Here is a 26,399-nt window from a genome sequence, read left to right on the forward strand (position 1 = left end):
TGAAGGCAATGTAAATTGCTGCATTCTATCAATGACATTCACATTTCCTTTGCTTCCCACACTGTTGGAGACCACAGTACCAAAGAGCTGTAATTGCATGTGTTTACAGAGTGGTATATTGGTGCCTGATGAAGTTGGCAGGACAGCTAAGCAATACTCAACATTCTGTGCCTTTTGACATTTTAAAACTTTTGTCTTTTAAGATCAGAAAATCTTTCAGCTTACAGCTTTGTCTTGCTGCAGCTGACCAATAGTGAGTTTCCCAGATGTGTGATGATATACTGCACCACATTTGCCCTCTTCCAAAGTTAGAGGAGAAGGGAGGTGGGAGGGAGAGAGAGAGAGAGAGACACGATCCAGACAGCTGGACTCACTTAAACTATTCCTCATGTGTGCTGTTATATGGAAAAGATTTCACTGTTTGCCTTTACTGAGGCTGCTTTAGCTTAACCATTTAATGATCCATGTGCACGATCAAGCTTTGCTTGGGCCTGATCAAATACAGTCTTAAGCTTGTATGAATCAGCTAACTTTATAGTCTTTACTTATTAACTGCATGGAAATTTTGAAGATTTGAATGCATCAATAATATATATGTATATTAGAGTTAATCAGTTTATCAGTAATTGCATATCTGTAATTGTAAATCTTAGTTAAAACAAACTACATTTATGTTGTGTGTGATTTTGGAATGAAATAACTAATTAATTAAAAACTTTTAAATTACAATTTATTTAAAATACAATAAAATATTTTTAATAAAATAAAATAAAACCTAATATAATACTGTGCAGGATATTTTATGTTTTTAATAAAAAACTTTTTATTAGCTTTTACTTATTAATTGTAAATAAATAAATAAAAACTTTTAAAATATATATTTTTTTAGAAACAATACAATTAAACAAATCCTAATATAATACTGTGCATTTTATTTTATCTTCAAAAAAATATATATACTGTGATAAAAAATGCCAACTAACATTATAGTTTTTACTTATTCATTGCATATAAATAAATAAATAAATAAAAATAAATAAATAAAAAGTAATTTTTTTACAAAACAATGCAATGCATTTTTTTTACATACAACAAAATATTTGTAATAAAATAAAATAAAACCTAATATAATACTGTGCAGAACATTTTATTTGATCTTCCTATACAATATATATATATATAGTGATATTTTTAATTTAAAAAATACCAACATTATCATTTTACTTATTAATAATAGTTACATATAGTTACTTATAATTGCACTGAAATACTGAATATTTACTTTGCATGCATAAATAAATGTAAAACAGTATTTACACATATTGAAGGGTGAACCAGTTCATTAGTGAAAGTTGCACATAGTCTTATTTTATCAATAAACTTATGTGTGATTTTGAAATAAATAAATTAATATATAAATGTAAAATATTTAAAATAAAATAAAATAATAATTTTATGCAGGACATTTTATTTGATCTTCCTAAATAATAATAAAAAAATAAATTAATTAAAACAACTTATACACTGATATTTATAATAGAGGATTATTATAATAATAAATATATAATAATAATAATAATAATATATTTCATTATTTGCTTTCATTCTGCTAAATGGTCAATATGCTTCTTGTGCTGGACAACTCCTTGCTGGTCTTAAAAGGTATTATATGTTAGGTCTTTACTCTTAAACCACTGCAGACCCATCTACCAATTTAACTGGCTGTGCACTCCAGAGACATTGTGCTTGTGTATTTTTATACCGCTTATTATGCCTTTGCTGACCAGACTTTGAATCACGTGGAAACAAAATAAAACTAACTATGTGTTAGGCAGAAGCAAGGGTGGTTCCCAGTTTGAATTCCTCTTCCCTTCTTCTCTCTTTTGAGATGACTATGTTCTCGACTTATCGCACAGATTAAGAATGCTGGATCTAGTTATGAGATGATGATGGTGTTTTGCTGCATATTCAAGATTTTTTATGGTGACCAGCTTTTCTGGGACAATGAGGAGACAAATATCAAATATCTAATGGATGAAGAGCAGATTCCATTATTGTCAATTTAGGATTATTAGGATTATTAGCAAAAACATCAAAACAGCATTAGTAGCACTGATGTGTCATAAAATATTATGTGCTCTGCTCATTTTTTCTGCAGATTTTCTCTCTTTTCATATGGAAAGGTCATCACCACAGAGCCCAAATAAGGAAAAAGGATACCAGCCATAGAGCATAGCCTATAATTTCAAAACCTCAGTCTGCTTTCTTTCTCTCTGTGCAAGTGTATGTGCTCTTCTCAGTCAAATGAGTTCTAAATTATGGGAGTGTGTGCTCCTCCTCCTTAATGACCCACTGTCTAGCAGTGCTTTCTCAAAGATAGGATAATTCACATGCCACACCAGCAGACTAGCGCTCTTGCTGCTCACCCACAGTGCCTGTGTATCCCATTTAAGCTACAATGCATTACACTCACTATAAATCCATTACTATTCACACTAATAAGGTATGAGAGTTGAGGGAGTTAAGCACAATGTACAGCTTTCCTTGCAACACCTTTAGGCTTGACTATGAATAATATATAAAATATAAAAGCACATTTTCATCTATGTTATTGCATTTATTAAATGTGTATAATTTGGCAGATGTTTTTATCCACTTCTGGATAAAAAAAAAATGACATACTGGGTATTGAACACATGACCCCAGCATTGTTATGTGCTATATTCTACTGTTTGAATTACATTTATGTATGTATGTATGTATATATTGACTTTATAAAGTCCATGCCAACATTGCAGCAATTTAATAGCATTAGCTAGACATTTTGCTTTAACTGATGCTATATCATATTTATGCAAGGTTGGACTGCTGCATACTGACCAATCAGCATCCAGGATTGGAATTAGCCATTAATATATATATATATATCTATATATATATATATATATATATATATATATATATATATATATATATATATATATATATATATATATATATATATATATATATATATATATAAAAGATACATTATAGAGTTAAAGTTATAATTTATTGTCCTTTAACAAATATAATATAATATAATATAATATAATAAAAAAATTTAAAAAATTAAAAATGTAAAGTAATTTAATATAACAGGAAAGACATTTATAATGTACTCTATGCCAGGACCACCTGGTAATTTAAAGGCAGGTTGTTTAAATGCACGGTTGATTGAGAATGCCTCACTTGGGTGTGTCTCCTATCTTAAAAAAGAATGAACAGATCTTTAGAAACTCTCCTCAGGGGAAGCACTAGTTCAGTTTGAATACGAGCGCAATCTTCCTATGTTGAATATATCCCGTCTCTTTAAAAACTAAAATAAAAATGTTTAAAACTGTGCCTAAAATTTGGCATAGTTTCATATCAACCAAATATTGAATATCGAATTTCAGTGCTATAAGTCTAATACATATACATTTTTTCAATCACTAAATAAACAAAATGCTCAGTTTGTTTCTTGGCCCCCTTTCCTCTATAGTTTAGCTGTGAGTGTACGTTGTTTACACTTGGTTTTCACACTTGTGTCTGAGTGCATTAGATGCATGCTGTGACATCCACACTGGTATGATAGTCTTGTACTGATCATGTTGCAGCTAGCTGGCAGGTGTACAGTGGATAAACTCTGACATGAGGCTTTTTGTGGTCCATGTACCTCCTTTGCTTTGCCTCTGGATTTGGAGAAATCTGAGACGTGGAAACTGGGTTGAGCACGCAGCCAATCACACGATGCCTGAGCTAAGCACATCTGGAATCCAACAACATACAGCACAAGCAAACCATTCGGAGTCTGGAGACCTCAGTGGAAAAAGGAGAGTTCTGCAAAATGGCCGACAATAAAAGCTGGGCAACATCTGAAAAGGAACATCACAAAAGAGATCTCAAATATTATTTGATATAGATGTAATGTCATTAAAGTGAATAGTGCACAAACAAACAAAGAACAAACAAAGTCAACTAAGCCTTTATCCTGTTTCAGAAACATTTCGAATCTTAGAAGATTCTATTATGAGTATGAATTATTGTTATACATTATTTCACTGCACAACAGGCATATGAGAACATTTAAAAACAGACATGTACATGACCAAGCAGTGCTGTATAAATAATATGCAAAATAGCCATGGAATTCAAATAAAGCATCCTCTGCATCTTCTAGACAAAAGGCTATTCCTGTTCAATATGGAAAATTTAAGACTTCTAAATGTTTAACATTTATTTTACTTAAAGTAGTTTTTTTTTTTAATGTGACAAACATTATGCTCTCTTGTTAAAATAATAATACAGTTAATTATTTATTATTTTATAAATGAAAGGTGCTATACAAATGGTAAATTATTATTGCACCTACATACACAATAACAATTATTATGATGATGATGATGATGATGGTTATTATTATTGCTACTATGCTCTTATAGTTATTTTAAATATTATTATTATTATTATAAGTAGTAGTAGTACTAGTAGTACCTTTCATAAAACACTTGTAGACTCGCATAGACACTCAAATTTCTTAAATCAGCTTTTACTAGTTAGCAAGTTGGCTGGTAAAAGCTGACCCATGGTTTTACTTTCTATTTAGGTAAAAAGCAATCTAAGCAATAATGCTTTTATAGTAAATGTTTTCAGGACATTTGATACTTTTTACAGTTTCATTGTTATGAATCAGTGTTAGGAATAAGTTTCATTCACTAATGCAGTACGTAAGCACTGTTCTCAACTCTTCATGTAGTCTCTCTTGAATCTGCTGAATTCCATGTTTGACTCAACATGCTGCAGTGATTGACCATCTTTGCAACACATTTGCTCTCATATGCTCCTCCCCCTCATTGCTTTCCCTGCTTTAACTACAAGCGAGCTGCCTGGACATTCCAGCAATGACTAATATTTTTCTGGCACAGAGAAGTAAAGCCCAATGGAAAAGAAATAGTGGAGCCGCCATTTTAAGAAAACTTGTTCTTTGGCTTTTTTAAGCCTAATAAGTACAGTATACTGTATGTTCACAATACAATTGCCACACTCCAGAAAGTGTCTCCTGCTTTAACAGAACAAGTAGTTGTCAAACGTATGGGCACTCTGTCTATACAGACATCTTAAACATGGGTGTGAATGAGTGTGTTCCAGTCCTGCTGAGGAGTCTAATTAAGCACTCTCCCATTCTGTCCAATTAACCATTTAAACAGTGGGTGGGCTGTAACAGACCTCAGGAGTTAATTATACTGAAGAAAACAGACATGCTTGCACATCAGTTATCATTACGAAGTTTCTATTAACACTAAATGCGAATAGCTTAATTTTGTGCACATGCTCAAAACCATGGCTTCTGGACTTTTGAGGACACCTTTACTGCAGGCTGATTTAGGGTTAGGTTTTATGAAAAGCGCCAAGTAAGGTCTCAAAACGGCATCCAATTTTTGATACACACTGAACTACAATACACTGAAGTGCAAATAATATGCTACTCTGCTCATGCTATTTGCATTGAAGCATCTGCTCATTCATTATGAAGTGCCTAGTGAGTTTATGTGTGTATGTGTGAACCTCAGTTTCCATGTTTTTATGAACATAAGAAGCCACTCCTTATAATAGTGCCACTTTCGGTTTACTGACAACAGAGCATTACTGTAAACTGCACAGAAATATCCTGTAGCCAATAACAACTTATGCTTTTAATCTGTGTGGGATCGCTGTTTTAGCTCTGGAACAGTACAGCCAGTTAAAAAAAACACCATTATTAATGATTAAGAGCTTGAAAGCATATGCATTTTATTAATTTTTTATGGTGTTCCTACTGGTAGCAATTTTAGACTGAAAGAAAATTCAGATTGAATTAGATTGAAACACACACACTGGTAGAAACAGTAAATGTGTGTTTTGGTTTGTGCTCTTTCAAACTCCACTTTCTGCAGAGGACTAAGTGGTGGATTCTGGCTTCAGACATGTCTGGTCCTGTGGCCAGAGCTGCACTGAGGAAGGCAGGATCTGAAATGAGTTCTTCTAGGCTGGCCTTAGTCTTCTGTAGAAAAGTGAACTGAAGAAAAGGTCTACAGCAAAAATTGTTTCTCAAAAGACTTTGAACAACAAAGAGAAAAGATTGAGGCTAGACAGTTGTTTATGGGTAAATGACAAATAAGAATGATATAAAGGAGAAAAGGAAAAACTTAAAAAAAAAAAACTAGTCTACCAAAAGTTAAGGTTAATGTTTTCGAACATAATTTTTCAAACACATTAGACACAACCTGACTTTTCCTAAAAAATGACAAAAATTTTATATTTTAAAGTCATGAGGGTCTAAAGGGGTCATCGCTGTTTTTCTTGTCACATGACAACAAAATGGCTTCCCGCATGTCAGTTGTGCCACACTGACTTTTTTTCACACTGATTTGCAAGAGAAATTTTTATTTTATTATTTATAATATTTTTAAGAAATTGCTCCACTGCTTATTTTCTTAATAAATAACAACTAGACAATAAAATGAATGTCAAATGTCAAACAATCTAAATGTTTTAACTTTTTCTCTCTTTTTTCTCAGTTTCAGTCTTTTATTTATTGTCCTATTATTTTTGTTTTTAACTTTATTACTTTTTTTTAATCTCTGGACACGACTTATATTAAACCCTACAAAATTATCATGACCTAAAAACATTCATCACTAACCAATAGTCATTTTTGTCTGAATTCCATTAAGGTCATTCTGAATAACGTAAAAGTTCAGAGGGAAAGATCGTCAGATCATTGACACATATACAGTTTACTGTATGGTTTATCAGAGCTTTACTTTAGACAAACCTTATACTAACTGCAGACTATGGCAGTTTGTATAATTAATAGTCTACACATAAAAATAAAAAATGGGATGATTTCAGTGTGGTGTCTCTATGGCAAAGCGGATACATTTAATGCATATAATAAAAGACAAAAAGATGCCTCAGTTCCGTTCAAACACGTGCGCAAACTGGCGACCTGATCTTACAGTAATGAGAGCTTTTACATTTCAAATCAAAGTGCCGAAGACTGATTTTTACGCCTGTATATAGCGAGGATTCTTCAGTTAGATATATCTTCCGTGCAATCCTGGGTCCGAAGCGCACTGTGAAGATGCGTCAAATGCGCAAAATGTGCCTTAAGTGTCCGCTGGACGCGCTCAGACCCATCCGTTCCACATGAGCTATGGAGCCATCGAAAAGCCTGAGAAAAACGGTAAGCTTTTCTCTTATTAAGCTCGACCATGTCCACGTCCTCAAAAGAATGGATCTAATTAAAACGTTGTACTCGTCATCATTGTCAGAGCATTGCCAAAGTCTGAGAGAGAGGCAGGGATGAGGGCAGTGCTAGGACGAGATTCATATAGAGTTTCTCTCTCCCATTGGTTTGGGGGCTCACTCTGGACACGCAGTCAAGGGAACCTCCTGCCATATAAATAGGGCTGGTTGGTCTTTATTATTCTAGCATCACGGCAGCAGGTCCTTGCTAAGTTTGGAGTTTATATCACAACTGTATGCCTGCTTGAAGTAGTTAAACCAGGGCACTGCAGCACAAGGAGTCTGCATGTCGATTTAGACATGCTCAGCTTTGTGGATACCCGGATTCTGTTGCTGCTTGCAGTGACTTCGTACCTTGCATCATGTCAATGTAAGTTTGAAATATGCTTTTTTTCTAACCAAGGATCTTGAGGCTTTTCTGTCTTCTACTGGATTTGCTGCGCTTGCTTGGTTGAACCTTGCTGGGAAATTACCTCAAGGAAAGCTAGAACTACATCTGAAGAATTGAGGCGTTTCCTTTTGGCTTTCTACTATAAAATCCAGCGGATCTTTTTAATGGATTCTTCGTGGTCTTGGATATTTTCATCTGTTGCGATTGAGAAACGGAAACACATGACATAGTTATCAAAAACTATTAGCAAAAAAGTGCAAAAATATAAACAAATTACGGACAGCTGGTTAAACGTGTTTATTCTTAAAGTCTAGGTTAGGGCGCTGTACCTCATCATTGTCCCAGACTCCAGGAGTGTTTTTTTTTTTTTTTTTTTTTTTTTTTTTTTAATTATGGGGGTCTGTAAAATCTGCCCCCTGCTGGCTGAAGTCTGTAACAATTTTTAGGCAACATCCTGTACATTTGTAAATAATCTGATTTAGATGAACTGTTTCCTATATATATATATATATATATATATATATATATATATATATTATATATATATATATATATATATATATATATATATATATATATATAACAAGTATTAGGCTACTTTAAATAATACTTAAATGTTAAATGCTTATCATAAATAAAAAAAAATCATTGCCTCTAAAACAACACCTCTAGCGTTTTAGAACAAATTGATTTAATAAAACAGACTTACCTTTCAGTTTTTATAGCTGATTTTAGATAAAGACAATTGGCATTTTGCATTAGGTCATAATAATAAAACGGCATTAGGTCATCCCTTAGTAGTCAAATACGCCACCTGGTGGAAAATAAGCGACATTACACATAGCTGCTCCTACTGGATAAAAATTTAGTTGAGTGGGTGTCATACTTGACATGGCAACCGGAAGGCCTCAGCATGCAAATAATAACTGATAACCTCTACAGGGTTAGTAGTACCTGATAACCTCTACTGCCTGTGACTCACTTGCTATAATAAATCAATAAATCAATTCAGCCTAGGACAGTACTATATTATATATATTTATACTATGTGACAGGATATATTTTACAAAAAAATATAATCAAAAGTTTGCATATTTGTTCATCCACATATAAAAACTTTAAAATTTGACTCAATAAAGTAATTCAAAGCATCAAGGTACTGTTTAGTAAATTAAGTACATGAAGTATATTTAATTAGGATTTTGGGATAACATTTTTAATATACTACAATTTTGTACATCCATTCTTACAGATTCTCAATCATAAAAGCAAATTTAACTGCAAGTTATTAATCTGTGCAAACTTTATTGTTTTACAGCAAAACATATATGTAGACTAACACAATTCAATCCAGGCCTACTAAACAACTGGCAACAATGCTAAAAATATGTATAAATAAACATATTAATTCATAAATTAAAAAATAAACCAAAAACAATGCCTGTGCATAATTTTTCTTTAAAACACATTATTTTTTTGCATGTAAGGGTGTTGTATATAGCATAAACATTAAATTTTTCTGTTCAGATTCTTCTGAAATGCTTAGACTGAGTGAATTGTAGCCTAGAAAAATAAATAGAAGGATTTTTTATATGTTAATGTTACCATATTTCAACATATGGAGTGTATAACTAATCGATCACCTCTTTCTCTCTCTCTCCTTCTCTCTCTGTTTTTCTGTTTTCTTCCACCACCCCCATCTTCACCATACAGCGGTCAGTACACTTGCATCCAGTTATTTCAATAGTATTTATAGAAATATTTACCTTATCTGATCCCAAATCTCCAAATGGATGATGATATTCGGTGAGAAGATCCTTTGGTCAATCTCAAATATAGCATTTCGGATTATCTGAATTTCTGGGGGTTTTCCTTCTTGCCTGTTACGGGAAGGAGGAAAGCACCATTGGCTCAAGCAAATGTCAGTGAAACTAGAGACCACCCTATCCTGCCTACCAGACAACCTGGGCACAATGGATCTTTTTAGATGGCCTGCCGAAGAGGTGGACTCAAAGTAACAAAATCAACATGCTGCTGAAATTCCTCCAACCTGGTGGATTTTGCACAGCAGTTCCCTCAAGTGGACATGTATAGCATAGATTATATTGGCATAAATATTGACTATTATTTGGGATTTAATCAAATTTCTCACCTGAATATCACATAAACACATTGATCACTAACAACAGAAGGTGCTTAAAGGAACTTTATGAAAAACAAATTTGGTTACTGGGACAGGCTCAGTGTCCTGTTCTTGTGATGTAAACTAGGCCTCTGAGCTCCTTAAAGTACCTTGGTTGAATGTGGCATCACATCACTGATGCATTGCTGCCTTCTTTAATATCTAATTAAGTTCCAGGCATGAAGTTAATGGTAGTTACTGATACATACTGCACTGTGCACGCTTTGCTAGATTAATTTGCACGCTTGTAGTTTGAAGAATACAAAAAATGCTGTTGATATGAGCTATTGCACATCACATGACGTAAAAATTGTAGAAAACTGGAATAAATAAATCCTGTATTTATTTATTGACTTTTCTATGTGCAATTAAATGCAGACAAGCAATAGTTCTAATGTTTATGTTGATGCCTGTGGCATAGTATATCTAAATGTTACTTAAACCTGAAAATGCATAGAAGCATGCATAGAAAAAAAAGCAAGTGGTCTTCATATGAAGGTCTAAATAAGGAGTATTAATATACTGTTGGACTTATTATACTTTTCTGTAAAAAGGGCCCCAGGGGACCAAAAGGACCCAGAGGTGAGAGGGTAAGTTTATCACATAATTTTTCAGCAGTATAGTTATATTTAAAATATATAGTTATGATATTTATATTTAAAAATAGGATAATTTCAATGGATTATTATAAAGAGTTTAACTTTACCATTATCTATAATGACATATGGATAGGAAAAATCTATTCTGTTTATTTTTGGTATCATCAGTTTCAGTTTCACTAAATTAGCATGGTGGCTAGTTCACGTCAACATAACAGATTTACCTAACATTTTAAAACATTAGAACAATCACAACTAGCTTGATTTTGTTATTTGTTCTTGTTCTTCATAGGGTCCTAAAGGACCAGATGGAAACCCCGGCAGACCTGGATTTCCTGGGCCTCCTGGCCCCCCTGGCCCCCCTGGTCTTGGTGGAGTAAGTTTCCATTTCAAGCAAAAACCTTTTCCAGAGACCTAAACCTGTATATTCCATAGAGATTGAGTGATTAAAGCTTGCGGGTAGTTATATTTGAGACTCATGATTCTCCCATTACCCCTTGACCCAGTCATATTTAACATTTGACCTTTAACCTTTGCCCTGAACCTTGGCCTCAAAATAGTTTACAAAAGTGTGAGCTGTATTTATTTTCAATACAAGGCTAGAAACAGTGTCATAATTTAAGTATGAAAGAAGAAACATTTAGAGAATGTTTTGTATCAATAAAATGCTTATTTTAAAGTTTTCCATTTCCAATGTTTTTAATGATATTGGAATATTAAGTTCCATATTTTAATATTAAAATATTGTATTACTGATATAAAAATAAATCAATAATTATTGAAAAAAAAAAAACATTATTATTGCACTTGCTTGCTTGCTAAATATTTTGCTTAATTTCTTCTGTAGAACTTTGCTGCTCAGTATGATGGCGCTAAAGGACCTGAGCCTGGCCCTGGACCTGCAGTGAGTTCATGTGATTTAATATCAGCTTCTTTTCTGTTCAGTTTCATTTCAGTTGATGTGAATCCTCTCTGCTATCAAATATATTAATATTTAAGTTAAATAGAATAACTTGAACAGTTTAATACTGAAGTATGACAACATCCAAAACTAAGAATTATTCTTGCCAAAATTTGTTACTATTAATGTTGCAATGTGCTGCAAATGAAATACTGGAGCTTTTACTTTATCTGATCATAATGTCTAAACTATTGCTAATCATATTGAGTCCTCAGGCCACTCATTTTTTACATTCACTTTTTCAGGGTTTGATGGGACCTAGAGGCCCAGCTGGACCTCCTGGTGCCCCTGTGAGTATTTCCTTTTGTTTAACTGGATTACAAATGGTTTGAAGTATTGATACTCTTTAAGTAAAATTTGTAAATAAAAAATGTTTAAAAAGAGTGATTTAGAGTAAATTATTAGTTTGATAATCATTTAATTAAGTATTGTTTTGGGCGTTTACGGGCTCTAAAAAAAAATGAATGTAACATTTATTCCTTTTTCCATGAATACATAGGGACCTCAAGGATTCCAAGGACATGCTGGTGAGCCTGGAGAGCCCGGACAGGCTGTAAGTACTCCTGGCCAACACCGTTATACACAGTTTTAAGTTTTTTCTTTAATACTGATTTTTCCCTCTATTGTCTCATTACAGGGAGCTGTTGGTTCTCGTGGCCCTCCTGGACCTCCTGGCAAAAATGGTGATGATGTGAGTGCTATAATACCATATCCTAAAACTGAACTAATAACTTGATCATGCATCGCCTTGTTTATACATGCTGTGTCTTGACATCCTCTTTTATATTCTTCTCAAAGGGTAACAATGGCAGACCTGGAAAACCTGGAGACAGAGGAGTCCCTGGAGCACAGGTAAGGGCATTAAAATGCACTTTTTTGTTTAAATCAAGATTGTTTGTATCTACTTTAGTAATATTTCTTACAAGGAACTTCATCTTTTCTCTTTCTTCTAAAGGGTGCCCGTGGTTTCCCCGGAACTCCTGGACTTCCTGGCATGAAGGGACACAGAGTAAGTGCTAAGTATTGAAGACTGATGAGAAGACATTGATAGCTTTTATTCATCAATTCCAAAAACCAACATTTCTCATAGAAGACGAGACTTAACATGTCGTTTCAATTGCTTACAGAGACAAACATTTTTTAAGCAATCTCCTAAGTAACCATGATCTTGATTTCTTGTTTCTCAGGGTTACACCGGTCTTGACGGACGCAAAGGAGAGCCTGGTGCCGCTGGTCTTAAGGTAATAATCAAAGGTTTAAAATCCTAAAACATCTCAGACTATGAGATGACTTTAAAAATACATAAAACAATTCAGTTTAGTAGAATCAAAGTGGTATTTCACATATGCATGAAAGAAACTGCACTTGCTGATGCTTTACATAAAAAAAAAAAGTTTTTAAGTTCTGACTTGTGAATCTGCATTATGTGTATGAAAGCTGCTATACAGATTAAACGTATTTTTATTACTATTATTACTGATATTATTACTCATACTGTAGAACATTCATACAACATTTTCTAGTCCATGAAATGAATAGCTTAAAATATATTTACAGGCCTATGTTTGACTCTTTTTTTTTTTTTTTTTTTAACAGGGTGAGAATGGTGCTGCTGGATCAAATGGAACCCCTGGACAGAGAGTAGGTCAAACCTTATTATTTATGGAAATATTTAATGTATATCCCAATTCTCCCTCCAGCACAGATTATTGTATCTGTTTAAATGGCCTTAAATACATACCTGCTTCAACTCTTCATCTTAAGTTCATATCTCATTCCTCTTGCACAGGGTGCTCGTGGTCTTCCTGGTGAGAGAGGTCGTGTTGGCCCTTCTGGCCCAGCTGGTGCTCGTGGTGCTGATGGCAACACTGGTCCTGCTGGCCCTGCTGTGAGTGGACTGGCTGCCCTTTGACCTCTTTGTCCCCTAAAAAGTGCCTTATGGCGTAGTCTTAAAGAAGCCTTGTAGACACAACACATTTTCTCTCCCCTCAGGGTCCTTTGGGAGCAGCTGGTCCACCCGGTTTCCCAGGTGCCCCTGGACCTAAGGTATGAGTGACAGCTGGTGAAATCGAAACTGAACCTCTGCATTAAATAATGTGCCAGAAGATTAATAAAGACATGCTACTACGAGCTAATACTCCCAATTCATATAATTTAATTAGATCTCATGCTCTACAAATATAACACCTTTCCTTAATACATCATTCTGCAACCTTCCCTCTTTTGCCATCTGTAATATACCATTTCTATAATATTTGACAGGGAGAAATTGGACCCGCTGGTCCCACTGGTCCTCCTGGACCTCAGGGACAAAGAGGAGAGCCAGGCACGAATGGTGCTGTGGGCCCAGTTGGACCCCCTGTAAGTCCATTTAAAAGATTTGCATATAAATTCCTTAGATGTCCATGAAGACAAAAAATAACAATCTGTCTATCTTTGTACTTTTACAGGGTAACCCTGGTGCTAACGGTATCAATGGTGCTAAGGGTGCAGCTGTGAGTTTCCACACTATTCATACTACTTAACTGAACTAAATACAGTATGTTGCGTTAATGTACTAATCATTTTAAAGTACAATTGAAACTGAATTATGGGAAATAATTGCCTAATAGCTGTGAAACAAATCGTGATATTTACCAAATATTAATTTTATAATATTTATAATAATTATATAATATTTTTTGAATATAAAATATAATTTATTCTTTTTTATTTTGACAATTACATTTATTTTTATTTTTATTATATTTATTTTTTTAAACAGCAGTGATTATAGAATGTAATCACAAATCAAGTTTAAAACGAGCTGAAGTGTCAGAAATCATTAGAAAACAGATCACTTTACATTTACTCTATCAGCTTAACTGACTCACTGAAAGCAGCATGATTTATCTTAAAGTACCACTTCAATAAATTCAACCTTTGTGTGAAAGTCTTAGTTCTTATTTTTTATTTTATTATGTATCTTTTGGCGTATTCCACAGGGCACCCCTGGAGTTGCTGGTGCCCCTGGTTTCCCTGGCCCTAGAGGAGGCCCTGGCCCCCAGGGACCTTCTGGAGCCTCTGGCCCAAGAGGTCTCGCTGTGAGTACCATCTGATTAATCTGTACTGCTGCATTTACATTGTATATTAGTGAAGCACCAAAATGTTAGCTGCATTTTGGGGGGGGGGGTTTTGGCTGAAAGAAAAAATAGAATGGAAGGATTTATAAAAACCGTTATTTTAAAGATTCATTATCAGAAATGTTGAAATCAGACAAACAGCTTTGAATGAAATAATCCAGGTTTAATTAGAAGTCATTTAAACTAAAAGAGGTCATGTTTTCAGTTGATGACACACCACACCTAGACAAAGAGCACAGTTGCACAGCAATCATATGATGGAAGTATTTTTCAGTCAACTAAATACTACATAGATCAAAAGTAACATAATTACATAGGTTTTTAGGTGTATACAGTCATTTTATTTAAGCAATATTTAAGGCCTAGTTTGAGCCTAGATATTATTCAGAAGTAACACCAACTGAGTGTGGAGAACATGCTTTAATCATTTATTATATAAGGAAGCACATAAGTTATTCTTTTAAATTATTCTAAGCAAAGCTTAATAAAATATTTGATGTTACTGTTTTATTTTTCATTTTGGTGCATGACTCTCTTTTGGTGCCTGTTGTTTTTTATTCAAATTTTTAGTAGTGAATTTCAGATTTGTACATCTCATAAGTGGAACATAAAAATGGTCTAACCTCTAAACTGTTTCAATGCTCAGGGTGACCCTGGACCCGTTGGAGTGAAGGGAGATGCTGGTGTCAAGGGTGAGCCTGTGAGTATACACACTGTCGGCCATCTCAACATTTATAAAGCATATAATCTGTGCTATAGCTGAATGCTCTTGTTCACTCCTTTCTTTGCCTGTTTACTGTACAGGGTAGTTCTGGTCCTCAGGGACCCCCTGGCCCTTCTGGTGAAGAGGGCAAGAGAGGTTCAACTGGTGAGCAGGGACCTACTGGAGCCGTTGGATTGCGTGGACCTAGAGTAAGTTTGATTTTAGTAATCTTAGTTATAAGCTGTTAATATTAATATGCTAAGGGGCATCTCGATTTGAAATATAAGTGTCACAGAGAGAAGGAAAAACTTGACTAACATTATAAGAGTACTACGGGTACAAAAATTAAAACAATAAAAATGTCTGATAACCACTTTTAGTTGCTTAGTGGGCCAAGGATTTGAAAGAAAAAGTACAAGATGTACAGAACAACAGTACAGAATATTAAAAAAGTATAAAAAAGTAAAAATCCAGTGGAATGTGTGAGAGATCTTCCTGTAAGAATTAGCCTATGCTAAATATTTATAAAGCTTGATACAATAGTTAATTTTTAGCATAAAATACACTCATATATGTTATTGTTATGTTTTTTATTATTTATTTTTGCTAAACAATGTATAATCATGTTTTTTTTGGTTTTTTTTTTTTGCAGGGAGCCGCTGGTACTCGTGGTCTGCCTGGTCTGGCTGGAAGATCGGGTCCAATGGTAAGATTAAAGTAATATTAGAAGACCTGTTTTGAATCAAGCTTTGGAGTATGTACAGAATGTCACAGCAGTTTAGCTGCTTTGGATAAAAGCATAGATTGCTATAAAAATATGTGTATGTATACTGTATATGATTTTGTTCTGATGCTTTATTTAAGACACTGATCTATGAATCTTGTACCTCAGGGCATGCCTGGTGCCCGTGGTGCTACTGGTACCCCTGGAGCTCGTGGACCTCCTGGAGATGCTGGTCGTGCTGGTGAGCCTGGTCTTGTTGGAGCCAGAGTGAGTATTAGCCTCCCACTACTTTATATCTGTCCAGTCCGTTATGAAAGGGACAATCTGTAAATCACAAAGCAAGAAACACAAGACAACATTTATCCTATTTTACAAGTACACATTAAGATCAAGCATTCTCAACATGTGACCATATGAACAAGACCACTTTATATCTTTTCAGGGTCTCCCTGGTAGCCCTGGCAGTTCTGGACCCCCTGGAAAGGAAGGGCCTGTTGTGAGTACAGTCACAGTTTATATTTGTATAATACACATAGTTTGAGTTACCAATGGTAATTTGTGAAAATATGCAATGAAAAAAAATGATAACTAATAGCACTTTATATGCAATTTTCTAGGGTCTCCCTGGTCAAGATGGCCGCAGCGGACCCCCTGGCCCAACTGGACCCAGAGGCCAGCCCGGTAATATTGGATTCCCTGGTCCTAAGGGAGCTTCTGTAAGTATTGATTTCTCTTTATTTAGAGATTCAAAATGTAACATATCAATGAGCTTATCAATGAACCTCCTTGCAGGGCGAGGCTGGCAAGCCTGGTGAGAAGGGACCTTCTGGCCCCACTGGACTGAGAGTAAGTATTTCAGAGAGAAATAATTTGGTTATAAACATTCTTAAGTATCCAGTATACAAGGAGTGTGTTGTTAGTTATTGAGCTGCTCTGATTCAGTTCCTCTTTTCACTTAGGGTCTTCCTGGTCCTGATGGTAACAACGGCCCTGCTGGTCCCGTCGGACTTGCTGTAAGACTATTTTGAAAAGACTATAGATGTGGATTAGTACATGACCTTTCACAATTTCTCAGTGGTAATGGATTGTTGTCTTCTCATTTAGGGTGCCCCAGGTGAAAAGGGAGAGCAGGGACCATCTGGTGCTCCTGGTTTCCAGGTCAGTGTCACGTCATGCCTGTTGATAATTTTACAAGCCTTTCTTTCAAAATGATGCAGTTTTCATTCAAGCTGAAAGTATGAAGTTAAATATAAGAAGTGTTTCCCAACCTTGTCTTATGTACACCCACAACCCCATAAGTACGGCTCAAGCACCAAATGAGGCCAGAAATGTTTTCCTTTAATCAATTCAGAGGGTGCAAAATGGGCTTTTCAAGTACCTCAAGCGTATTTGCCTTTTAGGAGTTTTGATAGTTCGGGGGCAGCTGTATTGTTGTGGAGAAATCCAGACAATATAGCAAAATCAAAGTAGTACTCCCTAGGTGTATCCATGGTTGGGAATTTGCAATAGTCTTATATGCATTCTACCGGTTTATGTAGTGTTTGAATCTTAGAAACTTGTGTCTTCTGCTTAACCTTAACAGGGTCTTCCTGGCCCCGCTGGACCTGTTGGTGAGGCTGGCAAGCCCGGAGATAGAGTAAGTATTCATGGTTCAGATTCTACGCAGCTTATGCAGTTTTTGGTTCACTTGCATAATACTGGATGCATAGTATCATGCAAATCATTACAAATATTTAATATCTCTCAACAGGGTATCCCTGGAGATCAAGGTGTATCAGGACCTGCTGGTGTGAAGGTGACTTACCTTTCCCTAATAGCTTGTTCTGTGTTTATTCTCACATGAGTATGTGCATGAAAATAAATGAGCCTATCTTATGGTCCTTCTACCCTTTTATAACTGTTTAGGGAGAGCGTGGTAACCCTGGACCTGCTGGTGCCTCTGGTGCTCAGGGACCCATTGGTGCTCGTGGCGTCGCTGGTACTCCTGGTCCTGATGGAAACAAGGTATGTACACATGGCACCACACGTCATCTAAATGGATCTTTTTATGAGTCAACTGACTAACTGATTTTTATGAGCATAACTGACCAAATCTGTATTCTTCAGGGAGAGCCTGGTGCAGCTGGAGCTGCTGGTGCCCCTGGACACCAGGGAGCTGCTGGTATGCCTGGTGAGCGTGGTACCGCTGGAACCCCTGGACCTAAAGGAGAGAAGGTATGTTTTGGAGCAATGCTCATGGCACTCTATAGTTAATATGTTGCCAAATCTGTATGTCTCCTACAGCTGACTAAAACATTTCTCTTATAAACAGGGTGAGCTTGGATACAGAGGACTGGAGGGCAATGCTGGAAGAGATGGTGCCCGTGTAAGTATACCAAGTACTTTTATCTCATTTCATACAAAATTACACATATGTTTTGTAGCCATGATTTTATGGTACTTTGTCCTCAATTTACAGGGTGCTCCCGGACCCAGTGGACCTCCTGGACCCGCTGGTGCTAATGGTGACAAGGTAAAGAGCATTCTCTCAGCTGTAATGTCAGATCAATGCAAAGAATGGTTGCTATCACTGTAAATTATTGAAACTGAACATTTACACCAGTCCACGTGGATTTTCTTTTTATTTCTTATGGATCTTGCATGATGAATCACACATCATTATCATTATGTCAAAAGTAACATCATAAAATTGAAGAGGATTTGAAATGACTGAGAACGAGATTCATTTATTCATTTAATTGCACACCACTAACAGAATGTATAAAGATTCTTACATTTTCAAAGGGCAAGTAATTTACCTTCTTGACCCATTGCTTTAAGAAGAAACTCTGCTGATAACTGTCAGAATCACTGCTGCCCTCTGCTGGGAAGATCAAACAATATTCCATTATTCAAAAACACTATGGCCAAGTTAAAGCTGACGTGATTTGATTTATTTTCAATATTTCTATTTTTTATGATTATAGGGGATTATATCATTATCATCTACGGTCAATATGTGTGTGATAAGACAATAAACAGTGTGTGATAAGATAATGGTTGTTTATATGATAAACAACAATCAAACATTGCTACATTAATTTAAATGTGGTTTAAATCAGATTTTTAATCCTCCAGTGACTAATCTGTTTACTGACACTTTCATATGAGGACATAAAATACTTTGAATAGTGAAAACAAATTAAATAGTAATGCGTTGATTGAAAACTGGAAATCCAATGTTCATCTAATTTTTATGACAACATATTAAATGTGAAATGCTATGAAATTTCTTCAGCATGCTAAGGTAAGGTGTTTAAGGAATGTCATGTAAGGAAAGGTGTTTAAGTGGGACACAATTAACTTATCTAAATGGCCTCACAAAAAGTGGAGTGGGAGACAATGGCTTGCATGGTGAATTTATCCGAACTGTTCTGAGTGATCTCCAAAAAGATTTACAGGTGCTTCCTTGGCACTTTTTTTACAGCCAAAAAGAAAGTGATAGCCTACAAATAATTAATTTGGAAGTACTTACTTCAAGTAGCTGTGATCAAACCTAACTCTGTGTTCTCTTGCAGGGTGAGACTGGCTCTTTCGGTCCTCCTGGACCTGCTGGTCCTCGTGGTAGCCCTGTGAGTATTATGATCAGCTCTTTACTACATTCTGATACAATGATTATTTCATTATTTAATTATTTATGATTGTCCAGTATTAAGGAATTAAGGAATGTGCAAAAAACTATAATTCTCTTTAGAATCAAGCAATCATGCTCAAATCTTGACATGTATTTTAGGGAGAACGTGGTGAGTCTGGCCCTGCTGGACCTTCCGGATTTGCTGGACCCCCTGTAAGTCCATGAGAATTCTCCTTTAGTCTGCTACTAAAGAACGTTTCTTTGTGATTCATACAATCAATTGTAGACTTCCAGATCGGCCGTTTAAAAAAAACTTGCACTAAAAACTGACAAGGACACAATGTGTCTTGTAGGGTGCTGATGGCCAGACTGGACAAAGAGGTGAGAAAGGACCTGCTGGTGGAAAGGGTGATGCTGGACCCCCTGGCCCTGCTGGTCCTGTTGGCAATACTGGACCCCTCGTAAGTTTGAGACTACATTAAATATAGCCATTTACTGGTGAAGAAACATGTCTAAATGAGAATTGACTTCTTAAGTATAATGTAAAAATCTGAAAAGTGTTGTAGTATTGACATCAAGGATGTTTATATAACACATCCAATATATCTTTTTTTTTATGATTTTGAACTTTTAAAAAAAAATGTTTTGTGTATCTTTAGGGTGCTGCTGGTCCTGCTGGCCCACCTGGTGCCCGTGGTGACAGCGGTCCCCCTGTAAGTATGCTTTTATGGATTTATATATTCATCAATTTTGCTTGTTTTGTTGTGCAACATTTCCTACACGTGACCCATACATTTCTGGCTCTATCTTAGGGTCTGACTGGCTTCCCTGGTGCTGCTGGCAGAGTTGGACCTCCTGGTCCTGCTGTGAGTAATATCAAATAACTTTATCCAGACCTAATGCTTCATGCTAGCTCTTGCTACCACTTGCTTCATTTGAGGATATATCTTTATGGTCTCATCTGATTTTCTTCCCACCCATTAGGGTATTGTTGGACCTCCTGGTCTCACTGGTGCTCCTGGAAAGGATGGCCCACGTGGTGCTCGTGGTGATGTTGGCCCTGCTGGTCCCCCAGGAGAGAATGGACTTATTGGACCACCTGGTCTGGCTGGCGAGAAGGGATCCCCTGGAGAGGCTGGCCCAGCTGTACGTATAAGCCAGACCAGGTTAATTGCAAACTATTACCTAATATATATTACATCTCATGATAAACTTTTTTCTTTTTAAAAATCAGGGAGCACCTGGATCTGCTGGGCCTCAGGGTCAGCTGGGATCTCAGGGATTCAGTGGTCTTCCTGGCTCCAGAGGTGACCGTGGTCTTCCTGGTGGCCCTGGTGCTGTTGTAAGTGCACTGACCTCCTGATTGTGTCCAAACTGGTCAAAACTAACTTGCTACAGGGTCAATCTTAATCAGTTTTGTGTGTTCTTTAGGGTGAGCCTGGAAGAGTTGGCCCTGCTGGTGCTCCTGGTCCCCGTGGTCCCATTGGCAACATTGGCATGCCTGGTATGACTGGTCCTCAGGGTGAGGCTGGACGTGAGGTGAGTATAAATTCTATTTCACTGTAAGACTCACAATTTGTAGTTTTTTTTTTTCATACAATATTCACAGATGCCTCTGTGTTGTTTTGTAGGGAAGCCCTGGTAATGATGGACCTCCTGGCCGTCCTGGTGCTGCTGGCCTTAAGGTATACAGCCCTGACATGACTTCTGACTTTGCATTTCTTTATATTTAACCATAACTAGCTTTATCCTAAGACTGTAGTCTTGTAATAAATCCTAAAGTTTTCATTACCAGACCAGATTGTGTAACATAAATGAAAGAAGTAATTGAACTGGACTATTTTAACTACCAGGGTGACCGTGGTGAGCCTGGTTCCCCTGGAACCGCTGGACCTGTTGGCGCTCCTGGACCCAATGGACCATCAGGCGCTGTTGGCAGACCCGGAAACCGTGGTGAATCTGTATGTGTCACTGAACTAATCTACAGCATTTACTAAATTATGCATAGAAATTGAAGAGACTTCCATACATGTAATCAATCCATTCTCTCATTTACACCTCCTTTAGGGACCTTCTGGATCTGTTGGCCCTGCTGGAGCTGTTGGAGCAAGAGGTGCACCTGTAAGTGTGTCAGACATGATCTTTCTCATTGCATTTTCATTGAAGGACATGGTCAATGGTTTCTATGGATAATTCTTACTTTCAAATTCTTCCTTTGCCTCTCTTTGATTAACAGGGCCCTGCTGGACCACGTGGTGAGAAAGGTGTTGCTGGAGACAAAGGAGAAAGGGGCATGAAGGGACTTCGTGGACATCCTGGCCTGCAGGGAATGCCCGGACCCAACGTAAGTGGCATAATAAACCTCAACGTCTTTTTCCTGTAAAAACAGTTTGTTTAGTTCTCATACAGATTAGTAAAATGATTCAGCATAAAAGATTGCAGAACAAAGTCCAATGACCCTGTCTTACAGGGTCATTCTGGTGACAGCGGCCCTGCTGGTATTGCTGGTCCTGCTGGTCCAAGAGTAAGTAACTTTCTCATTCTTAAGACTTACCACACAGGATTTTGTAATAAAAGTGTAGAAATGTGCAAAATGGTTGTCTGCATTTTGTCTTTAGGGCCCAGCTGGTCCTAATGGCCCCCCTGGTAAGGATGGTTCAAATGGCATGCCTGGTGCTATTGGACCCCCTGGACACCGTGGTCCTCCTGGACATGTTGGACCTTCTGTAAGTAAAAATACATTTGAATATTACTCTTGACACAGATTGAATGTAGAGAAGACACCCCAGTTGAACACAGTGTGTGGTTAATCTATAATGTGTTTAACTCTAGGGTCCTCCTGGTTCTCCTGGTCTTCCCGGACCCGCTGGTCCAGCTGGTGGTGGATATGACACATCTGGAGGCTATGATGAGTACAGAGCTGACCAGGCCTCTCTCAGGGCTAAGGATTATGAGGTGGATGCCACCATCAAGTCCTTGAACACTCAGATTGAGAATCTGCTTTCCCCTGAGGGCTCAAAGAAGAACCCTGCCCGTACTTGCCGTGACATCAGGCTCAGCCACCCTGAATGGAGCAGTGGTAAGTGACCAAAGCATTTTAAGGTCTTTCTTCTTCCAATAGTTTTAACCCTCTTACTTCCTCTGACTTTCCCTAATGATCTGTATTGTTTTCTTCCCCTGTAGGTTTCTACTGGATCGACCCCAACCAGGGCTGTGCCATGGATGCCATCAAGGCCTATTGCGACTTCTCTACTGGCCAGACCTGCATCCACCCCCACCCAGAGAGCATCCCACGCAAAAACTGGTACAGAGGTTCCCAGGAGAAGAAACACATTTGGTTCGGCGAGACCATCAATGGTGGTACTGAGGTAAGTTGCAGAAATCTCAATAGTTGGAGACGTCAGAAAGGACTAAATTCATTTCTGTACTGACTGTTCAAGATTTATCAAGAGAAAGTAGTCTGAAGGTTGGCTTCTTCCATTCTCTTTTCAGTTCGGTTACAATGATGAGACCCTGAGCCCACAGTCCATGGCTACTCAGCTGGCCTTCATGCGTTTGCTGGCCAACCAGGCAGTCCAGAACATCACCTACCACTGCAAGAACAGCATTGCCTACATGGATGCCGAGAATGGAAACCTGAAGAAGGCTGTGTTGCTGCAGGGCTCCAATGACGTGGAGCTCAGGGCGGAGGGCAACAGCCGCTTCACTTTCAGCGTCCTAGAGGATGGCTGCAGTGTAAGTTCTCTTTTTTTACACTTTGATTATACAAACAAAATCTTTGTTCAGTTAGTATGATATGTACAAAATAAGAGGTTAAGAATTTAGTAGAGGATAGTGTTCAACATGCATATGAGACACACTGTCACAATTACATGAGCTACCAAGGAAGTCCATACATTTTTACACATTGGCATGTTTATGACAGTTTGTCAAAGAAAGAAGTCACTCAACATGTTTTGTCTTTCGTTGCATCCCTGCAGAGACACACTGGCCAGTGGAGCAAGACAGTCATTGAATACAGAACAAATAAACCATCTCGCCTTCCCATCCTCGACATTGCACCTTTGGACATTGGTGACGCAGATCAAGAGTTTGGTTTGGACATTGGCCCAGTCTGTTTCAAATAAATAGACTCATGATAAATTAAACGAGAGAAAGAAAGAAAAAAGAAAAATCTCTGCCCTTCTGTCTGTTTTTTTTTTTATACTGAATGCTGATTTTTTTCCGCAAATCCACTTGCTTAAGCTGGGCTCTATCGGAGAGGACCAATGGACTGAACGGAGCATTGTGCAATGCAAATTAATACAGCAGCCCAAAGAGACACGGGATAACACCATGTTATGGGACATGTCATCATTTTGTAAAAATAAAAGAAGTGTAATAAAAACAATGAAAGTATACATCCCTTTGTGGTCTTTGTATATCTTCCAAAGAGGAAGTTTAAAAACACAATTTCCGTAAGGTTTAAACTACCTCATGTGTAAAGGAAAATATTACTCAACATCTAGTTGGTACTTAGGCTTCAAGTTCTGTCCTGTTTCAAAGGTGCTTGAATCAGTGATATTATATGGTGCTATACATGCAGCTGTGGCGTAAACCACTGTAACTGTATTACTTTGTATTGTCTCTGAGGAATATTGCACAGGTCCCCCTGATAACCCCATTTTTAAGCAGGTGGAATATTCCTAAACCTGATGTTTGTCTGGTTTTTCGTTTTGTTTTTGTTTTCTCTGAGTTTTGTTCAGATGTTTTATTTTGTTCAGGCATTACATTCTTTTTCGCCCCCAGTGTTAATACTGACAGCACAGTTCGTCCATTTTAAAAGGATTGCAGGAGCCTCTCTCTCAAAACAAACCACAAAGTTTATTGTACCTATTTTGTATATGTGAGATGTTTAAATAAATTGTGAAAAGTTCTGAAAATAAAGCATGTCCAATGTTCCGAAACACATTATTCCACGAGTAAAGTGCTTTAATGTTGGGAAAAAGATGTCTGACTTAATTGGCCACTTTGAATGTCTGCCTGATTTCTAATTCCTATGTTCACAAGCAAAGGATTTCAATGCGCTTATTTTCAAAACATGAAATGGGTTTTCTATTTTATTCAAATAATAGGTGTTTTGTTTCTCATCAAATATTACTTTGAGTCTATTGCCAAACAGAGCTCATTTTCCTCTGTTTTCAGTCATGACATGCTTTTCAGATGGCAAAAACTTTCTCACTTTTGAATCAAATAAAAAGGCTGTCACTGCAACTTGGCATGTTTGTATTTGTAGAGAATGAAAACATGTATATTTCCTACATAGAAAATATTGCATTAAATGCTATACATTGTGTGTGCGCAATCTTTTAAAAGCTTAGTCTAGGGTTAACCAACATGCCCACTACTATAACCAGGCTAAATAATTTATCACAGGAATCCACATTTAATATGGGTCCCCTTACTATTAACTAAAATTGATTTCTTTTTTTAATACCTCTCTCTAAACTATTTGGGGGTTAGGTGTTTGGTCTGACCGCATAAAACAGAAAAGTTGCCAGGTTTTGATTATTTATTATCTTGATAGAACCTGATGAGGTTCAAAAAAGCAAACACTCTAATGTAGCTACTGTATGATGGTTAGAAGCGTAGATTACGCGGGGGGCGCATAGAGGTTTTCAAGAGCTGGTGTGAATAAATATAGATTTAAACTCAAAGAGACAGGATATTCTGCGCATGACCTGATATTTTATTCAGAACCAGAAGGTGAGATTAACATCACGAAGAGCTAAACACTCATGCAGTGTGTGTTTCATTCATACTCGGAGCCGGAGGGAGCTATCACGCAGAAAGTCATACCAGGAAATTCCTAATATGGACAAAAGTGTCCAGCTATCGCTGTATGAAAACAGTTGTTTGCAGAGAAAAACATAAACTTTTGAAACCATGAAGACATTAAACATACGATTGCGACAATATATGGTTTTTCAAGTGATGTCCAGCAGGTGATAAATAAAACATATGAGCAATGCAGTGCTAATTGACATAGCATTTATTACAGTATAGAAACTATTCTGCCTTATTACGCGATAGAGTGTTTGTAATATATAAACAAATCATTATTATTTGTTATTGTCCAGCAGTTATAGATGTCTAAGCCAATTAAAAGCTAGAAATTAGAGAAAAATTAAAATTGCCTATAGTATCCACTTGGTATCAACTGGATGAATGAAACACTTTTTTCAGTGTATGAGAGTAGGGTGCCATTTGGGACAGGGCCGAAGACAGCTTTCCAAGGATCCTTCAAGGTGATGCCCTTTGACAGAGCTTCATGACGTGGCAGCCGAGATATACAGCCTTACTAGGACACATCCTTCCAGCTGAGAAGCACCCTGTAATAGTGAATGAGGGTACAGGGAGCTTTTTCAAATACAGCCCAGAAGTGCCTTAGTGCTGGAAAACAGGGGTGCTGGATCATGATTGGTGACTGGGAGCCACATAAGCGAATTCTTAAAGGTTTCTTTGGTCTTGTCTTTAAGAGTTATGGTTCTAACACTTTTTGACTGTTCATTATGAATGTTATTAAATAGTAAAAGGAATCATATAAGATTTGCAAGTGATAAACTATGCCACCTGGTTAATATCTTCAAAAGAATGTCAGTTAAGGTGGTGTTTAACCCTGTTTGTTTGCATAGAAAAGAACTGTCTTCTCTATATATATATAGATTTATACGAAAACAATGTATAGTCCCAACCAGAACAACCTGATGTGCAAGATACCAAGTGAACTCCCACAATGGGTTTATGTTGAGGAAGG

The 26,399-nt window shown here is 36.8% G+C and overlaps 1 protein-coding gene and 1 long non-coding RNA gene across 2 annotated transcripts; one reads left to right on the top strand and one right to left on the bottom strand.

The window, feature by feature from the left end:
- The first annotated feature begins 7,465 nt into the window (after positions 1–7,465).
- Positions 7,466–24,556, top strand: col1a2 (collagen, type I, alpha 2). Its single transcript, XM_042776972.1, has 50 exons — positions 7,466–7,678; positions 9,413–9,414; positions 10,436–10,471; positions 10,773–10,856; positions 11,328–11,384; positions 11,687–11,731; positions 11,941–11,994; positions 12,079–12,132; positions 12,240–12,293; positions 12,397–12,450; positions 12,629–12,682; positions 13,038–13,082; positions 13,231–13,329; positions 13,434–13,487; positions 13,704–13,802; positions 13,892–13,936; positions 14,426–14,524; positions 15,210–15,263; positions 15,368–15,475; positions 15,919–15,972; positions 16,159–16,257; positions 16,433–16,486; positions 16,608–16,706; positions 16,783–16,836; positions 16,950–17,003; positions 17,095–17,148; positions 17,573–17,626; positions 17,741–17,785; positions 17,896–17,994; positions 18,097–18,204; positions 18,302–18,355; positions 18,449–18,502; positions 19,548–19,601; positions 19,763–19,816; positions 19,957–20,064; positions 20,263–20,316; positions 20,416–20,469; positions 20,588–20,749; positions 20,838–20,945; positions 21,035–21,142; positions 21,235–21,288; positions 21,457–21,564; positions 21,671–21,724; positions 21,840–21,947; positions 22,074–22,127; positions 22,222–22,329; positions 22,436–22,682; positions 22,787–22,971; positions 23,096–23,338; positions 23,584–24,556. The coding sequence occupies exons 1-50, from the start codon at positions 7,609–7,611 to the stop codon at positions 23,728–23,730; spliced, it is 4,059 nt and encodes a 1,352-aa protein (XP_042632906.1). The 5' UTR covers positions 7,466–7,608; the 3' UTR covers positions 23,731–24,556.
- On the bottom strand, positions 7,713–9,658 carry LOC109111777. Its single transcript, XR_002021465.2, has 3 exons — positions 9,466–9,658; positions 8,409–8,513; positions 7,713–7,894 (listed from the first exon to the last, which is right to left on the bottom strand). It is a non-coding gene; the product is annotated as an uncharacterized LOC109111777 (long non-coding RNA).
- Positions 24,557–26,399: the final 1,843 nt, after the last annotated feature.

The sequence above is a fragment of the Cyprinus carpio genome, chromosome A19 (genome assembly GCF_018340385.1).
Source record: "Cyprinus carpio isolate SPL01 chromosome A19, ASM1834038v1, whole genome shotgun sequence".
Lineage (NCBI taxonomy): Eukaryota > Metazoa > Chordata > Actinopteri > Cypriniformes > Cyprinidae > Cyprinus > Cyprinus carpio.